The 7,175-nt window shown below is 36.8% G+C and overlaps 1 protein-coding gene across 1 annotated transcript in view; it reads left to right on the forward strand.

Annotated features, from left to right (window-relative positions):
* Positions 1 to 2,097: 2,097 nt before the first annotated feature.
* LOC107581389 (D-tyrosyl-tRNA(Tyr) deacylase 1-like) overlaps positions 2,098 to 7,175 on the forward strand; it is a gene marked incomplete at its 5' end in the record, with an annotated part of 8,520 nt that continues 3,442 nt past the window's right edge. Inside the window, 2 exons of the mRNA XM_016266948.1 lie at positions 2,098 to 2,207; positions 5,404 to 5,639. Coding sequence (XP_016122434.1) covers positions 2,098 to 2,207; positions 5,404 to 5,639 — 346 coding nt within the window. The remainder of the gene's footprint in view (positions 2,208 to 5,403; positions 5,640 to 7,175) is intronic.

Consider the following 7,175-nt stretch of genomic DNA (forward strand, 5'->3'; position numbering starts at 1 on the left):
AAACACCGTCTAAGCTGTTCGCCAATCACAACGCACTGGGACAGCTAACCAATCACAACACATTTTGTTTTTCGGAAGGCGGACCTTCATCAAACTAACTAATCGAGCCGTTTGTGCCAGCCTGGGGAGAAAGTATTTTAATAATGTAAATGATGTGAAAAATAATGTGTTTTTCGAACCACCAAGCATGAGAGCATGTTCTAGCACACCCCCAAAACAAAATCAAGACTTTGTAAAAGAGCATAATAGGACTCCTTTAACATGTACTAAACATGAGTGGAATTTGCACCGCAGCACCCCCACACCTTGATGCTCATGACAAGAATAGCATGAATAGTTATCTTTATTGAAGTGAATTAAGTTTAAATCGCCGTCATGCATGAATGAATGATATTTTTGCAATTTTACACATAATAATCCACGATGATAACATTACACAAAACTGAAATTGCACGTCAAAATAACACAGTCAATATTTTTGGAGAACCCCCACAATTTCACAAATCACGTTTTCAGGGAAGCCCATGTCTTATTAAGGGGAGCTTAGCTCCCCCGTAGTTCGCACCCTGCACGCACACACACACACACACACACACACACGTATATATGTGTGACACATATATATATATATATATTAGGGCTGTCAATAAATAAAACTTTTTAATCTAATTAATCACACCATTTTTCTGTGATTTAATCACGATTAATCACACACTTCATGAAAATAAGCATAGACCATGTATCCACGTGACAACACGAGTGGTTTACTATTGCAGCGTCTTTGTGAATATTGGCATCTGCTCAGTTTAATATCCTACTTTTTTGACATTCAGTTGCAGATATGAAGATCGATCCTGTAAAATGGAACCGGAATGCGTCACTGGTGTATGCTGTTGGTGTTTGGACCATGCTTGGTTACGCATATTACAAATACACGCTCGGAGACGACAAAGCCAAAGGTGAATTATAATAGCTTCAGCTGTCATCTGCACCGAGAGTATTCAATTACTCTACAGACTTGACTTAAAATGTATCCTAGAAGCTTGGGAATTTATATACTGAATAAATGGCAATGTTGTGTTAATTTCAGAACTGCACATTTGTTGCACATAATGCATGTTTTGTTTTGTTTTTATTAGTTGAAAAGGTCGTGGAAGACAACAGACCTAATGTGAAGATATATGAAACACAGCACACTCGGACCACAATTATCTATAAGGAGGATTCTGTGCCATATACCACAATGCTTTTAAACTTCATCAAATCTTCATGTGGAAGTTCTACAGAGAGTCAAAAACAAGAAGACGAGAAATGAGCTGACTGTTTCCTTGCTTGTTTTTCCGAAAAAAATAATAACTTCATATTTTAAAATTAAATTAAAAAGCGAAATGCATGTTTTGTGACACTGAACTCAACTGCAGTGATGTAAATAAAATAATTTGATGATTGTCTTTTGAGATCAGCAACACATCTAAAGGGGAGTATTGTGTTCACGGCATCTGTGTTAAAGGAATAGTTCACCCAAAAAATGAAAATGTGCTGAAAGGTTTACTCGCCCTAAGGACATCAAAGATGTAGATGATTTTGTGTCTTCATCGGAACAGATTTGTAGAAATGTAGCATCACATCACTTGCTCCGCAATGCAGTGAATGGGTGCCGTCAGAAGGAGAGTCTGAACAGCTGATGAAAACATCACAATAATCCACACCAGTCCATCAATGAATCTCATGTAAAGTGAAAAGCTTTGTAATAAATGTAGTTTCTTTTCTAGAACCCAGAAAATACAACGTATGATAAACTAAACTTCTGTTGGTGTGTTTATTGAAATGTATTTTTAAAGTTTATGTAATATTTTGGGGGGGTTGTTTTTGAATCACGTTAACTGGCACTTGCTAGCAAAGAGGCAAAACAGGTTTATAGGCAGGGTGGTGTTGTAGTTTTAACATAGCTGTGAATTACACTACCAGTCAAATGTTTGGCCGCATCTACACGTACCATTACTACTTTACACATTTGAGAATAATAGTAAGGCCCTTAAAACTATAAACACAAATTTAATACAAACTTCGAATGCTTCTTCAGTACCCAATTAAATAAATGACTTCATTCACGCAGTTGGGGAGGAGCAGATCAGCTCCATAGGCAGGGGACTCTGCGTCTTACTCGGCATCTCAGTGGAGGACACGCAGAAGGATGTTGACTACATGCGAGTACTGATGTCTGGCCAAAAATCAGTTTTGGCAGGGAGATCATATGTAATATAATAACATCAATCTCAATGTATTGTAACAACATCAAATACAGTAATAATGAATAAATTGTATTCGTTCATTAGTATATTTAATAGTAAAATTATAAAACCAGGGTCTATTTTTCACAGATCACATATTTAATTCATAAAACCAGGCTTGCAGGATTCATCCTGAAACAAAGTGAAGTACATATTTACACACAGATCTTAAATAAGTATTATCATGTGTGATATTTCCGTTATATCCCAAAGATGTTACATGTTTGTTGGGATTGGACATTATTAATATTTACATAATAATTGACAGCAATGACTATAAGTAAAGTATATTGTTTCAAAGACTGTGTCGTTGTGTCTCGATAACAACTTTTTGTTGTGCGATATATTGACCCAGAAATAATTGCGATATTATTGTCATTTTAAAGACCATTTTATGCCACTGAATATATAATCATAATATAAAAGCATAATAATGCAAGAAGGCCTACACACTTCCAAATGACAACAAACTTTTCATTTTTAAGAATATTTAGATCATGGAAATTAAGTATTAAAATATTAGATACCTTGAAAAAATAGTAAGGTAACAAGTACAAAAAAAGAGAAATGCACAAAGAGCTTGTATGGAGATTTTTCCATCTACAGATTTCCCCCTGACCTTCTTTTCTCTGTAAATGAAGGGTGCACACTATTGCTGAAAAACACAATCACTACTTAGCAGTCAGATGTCCGTATGCACAAAGGCACAGATCCCTAAACAAGACCATATCTGCAGATGAAACTTTTTTGTAGAAGCATTTTTTAAATTTGAACTAGCACCAACTGCACCACATTATGTACGAGAAGCTGCAAAAGCCACAGACACAAGTGGAATGTAAAAAACCACGGTGACATTAATTTTTAAGTAAATATAATGGGCGATATATTGAGTCACCAAAAATGATTGAGGTCATGTACATATATTGTGCGATAAGTCGATATATTGATTATTGTGACAGGCCTAGTAATACAAAATCATTTAGTTCAGTTAGAGAACAGACTCTGAAAAACTGAACATGATTGCTCAATGACGGTCGCATCACAGATCAGCAGCTGGGTAGGATTTCATTTATCACGTGAGGAGAGAGAGTCGAGCTGACCAACAAGACCATGGCGGAAGATTTAGTTTTAGAAACGAAATGCAAAAGCACCTGTTTGGCAATATTTTGGATTTTGAAAAGCCTGTTGACTTTTGCCATTTATCTAGATTTTGGAAGTTTTTTTTTAACATTTGTTTCTTATATATTTGGTTTCACAGTGTTTGCTGATTTTTACTTTATTTAAACTTTGTGTAATTTATTTATTTTATTTTACATCAAGGTGTATTAAGGCTAAAAAGATCTGCCTACACCGATTTCGCAATGGGTTCAAGTTAGCCACGAAAGCTGCTTGGTTTGAAAATTACTTCATACGTCACTACACTATTGACAAAAGACATTTTTTTGCCCACTTAATTGTACAAATTGTACAAAGTTGCTTGGCAAAATCCAGTCATTTCAATAGGCGCAAAATTTCTCCTCACAAAGTTGTTATTGGGTTCAAATTGGTCACGTGAATTTGCTGTTGACCAACCGAAAGCTTCTTGGTTTGAAAGTGTTTGTTCGGCTACATGCATCACTAATGACAATAGGTTTTTGTTTTGTGAAATTTTGCCAATATTTCACCGATGTGACTGCAGCTTTGAAGACACTACACAAAATCAAAACGGAGTTGTCGGGCAGATTTCAGCACATAAATAGGTTAGAATCTAGTCAGGGCCAGGTGTGAAATTTGTCTTTTCACACAAAAACAGCAAGTTTTAACTGACTAGCCTACTATATTTAAGTTATCTAGTTTTTTGTTGTGTTCTTAGTGACTCGTTGATGTTCAAAGTGCATGATGACAGCTCTGTGACATTGTATCTATCTAGTTTATCTCAAATTATCTGCATAGATCTCTCTGATAATTTCCCATACTCCTCTAACCGCCTGCCTGCATTTGTTGATTTGCATTTGGCTGTTCATTAATCCATATATAAAAGCATAATAATGCAAGAAGGCCTACACACTTCCAAATGACAACAAACTTTTCATTTTTAAGAATATTTAGATCATGGAAATTAAGTATTAAAATATTAGATACCTTGAAAAAATAGTAAGGTAACAAGTACAAAAAAAGAGAAATGCACAAAGAGCTTGTATGGAGATTTTTCCATCTACAGATTTTCCCCTAACCTTCTTTTCTGTGTAAATGAAGGGTGCACACTATTGCTGAAAAACACAATCACTACTTAGCAGTCAGATGTCCGTATGCACAAAGGCACAGATCCCTAAACAAGACCATATCTGCAGATGAAACTTTTTTGTAGAAGCATTTTTTAAATTTGAACTAGCACCAACTGCACCACATTATGTACGAGAAGCTGCAAAAGCCACAGACACAAGTGGAATGTAAAAAACCACGGTGACATTAATTTTTAAGTAAATATAATGGTCGATATATTGAGTCACCAAAAAGGATTGAGGTCATGTACATGTACTGCGCGACAAGTCGATATATTGATTATTGTGACAGGCCTATAGTTGTGACTTGTTTGGATGAACGGCCATAGTTCAAAAACAGTTGAAATAGTTCTGAAGGATGTGCAATTTGATCAGCATGTAAAATCAACTGAATTGTCGAAAAGAGGGGGAAAAAACACGTTGACTTGTGAAAAAGTACTTTGAAGGTCTGAATGAAAGTTTGTTTTTCAAAGAAGTCTCTTATACTCATCAAAGCTACATTTGTTTCATCAAAAACTGAATGTGAACTGTTAGCCTAATACAATTTAAAATAGCCATTTTCGGTTTTAATATATTTGAAAATGTAATTTATTTGGCGAAGCTGAATTTTCAGCATCATTACTCCAGTCTTCAGAGTCACATGATCCTTCAGAAAGCATTCGAATATGCGGATTATAATTCAGTTACACAATTTTCATTTTCTCTTGTTTTTCAAATGTGTTTCCTTATTCGATGGAACACAATGAGATGTTTTGAAGAATGTTCGTGCTGCTCGTTTCTTTTTCATGCTGCTGACAGTGACCATATCAAATATTTTCTGTATGCCTGATCTGTATGATGTTGTTTATCAGGGTATGTAAGATTCTTAACTTGTATCTGTTTGAGGATGAGAACGGCCGTGCCTGGAGCCGCAGCGTGATGGACAGAGAGCTGGAGGTGTTGTGTGCGAGTCAGTTCACTCTGCAATGTATCCTCAAGGGAAATAAGCCGGACTTCCACTCTGCCATGCCGGCTGAACTGGCCCAGCCCTTCTACAACAACATGCTGGAGCAGCTGAGGGAAGCCTATAAAGCAGAACTCATCAAAGGTGAGGGCACACCATCTGACTGTTGAAGGTTTCATTGTTCTGATTAGGATGTGTTCGTTGTTTAAAGGGTTAGTTCACCCAAAAATGAAAATTAGCCCATGATTTACTCACCCTTAAGGCATCCTAGGTGTATATGACTTTCTTCTTTCAGACGAATCGGAGTTATATTAAAAATTGTCTTTGATCTTCCAAGCTGTTTAATGGCACTCAGCGGGTGTTGCAGTGCATCAGTGCAGTGCAACGCCGACCTCATACGTCATCCGCCTAGAACTGCTTCCATGTACAACAGTGAGCGCAAGCTAGATTAAAGTGATTATTACATTTTGAATATGGATATTTTTCTTACAAGAACGCATCGATTCGCTACAGGAGGCCTCTGTTCACCCCCTGGAGCCGTGTGAGACACTTTTTATTATGGATGGATGTGCTTTATTTCACTTCTTTTGGACTGAAGCACTGCAACACCCGCTGACTGCCATTAAACAGCTTGGAAGATCAAAGACTATTTTTAATATAACTCCGATTGGATTTATCTGAAAGAAGAAAGTCATATACACCTAGGATGCCTTGAGGGTGAGTACTTCATGGGCTAATTTTCATTTTTGGGTGAACTAACCCTTTAAACAACGAACACATCCTAATCAGAACAATGAAACCTTCAACAGTCAGATGGTGTGCCCTCACCTTTGATGAGTTCTGCTTTATAGGCTTCCCTCAGCTGCTCCAGCATGTTGTTGTAGAAGGGCTGGGCCAGTTCAGCCGGCATGGCAGAGTGGAAGTCCGGCTTATTTCCCTTGAGGATACATTGCAGAGTGAACTGACTCGCACACAACACCTCCAGCTCTCTGTCCATCACGCTGCGGCTCCAGGCACGGCCGTTCTCATCCTCAAACAGATACAAGTTAAGAATCTTACATACCCTGATAAACAACATCATACAGATCAGGCATACAGAAAATATTTGATATGGTCACTGTCAGCAGCATGAAAAAGAAACGAGCAGCACGAACATTCTTCAAAACATCTCATTGTGTTCCATCGAATAAGGAAACACATTTGAAAAACAAGAGAAAATGAAAATTGTGTAACTGAATTATAATCCGCATATTCGAATGCTTTCTGAAGGATCATGTGACTCTGAAGACTGGAGTAATGATGCTGAAAATTCAGCTTCGCCAAATAAATTACATTTTCAAATATATTAAAACCGAAAATGGCTATTTTAAATTGTATTAGGCTAACAGTTCACATTCAGTTTTTGATGAAACAAATGTAGCTTTGATGAGTATAAGAGACTTCTTTGAAAAACAAACTTTCATTCAGACCTTCAAAGTACTTTTTCACAAGTCAACGTGTTTTTTCCCCCTCTTTTCGACAATTCAGTTGATTTTACATGCTGATCAAATTGCACATCCTTCAGAACTATTTCAACTGTTTTTGAACTATGGCCGTTCATCCAAACAAGTCACAACTATAGGCCTGTCACAATAATCAATATATCGACTTGTCGCGCAGTACATGTACATGACCTCAATC

Source organism: Sinocyclocheilus grahami, unplaced genomic scaffold, assembly GCF_001515645.1.
Source record: "Sinocyclocheilus grahami isolate Dianchi unplaced genomic scaffold, SAMN03320097.WGS_v1.1 scaffold34.1, whole genome shotgun sequence".
Lineage (NCBI taxonomy): Eukaryota > Metazoa > Chordata > Actinopteri > Cypriniformes > Cyprinidae > Sinocyclocheilus > Sinocyclocheilus grahami.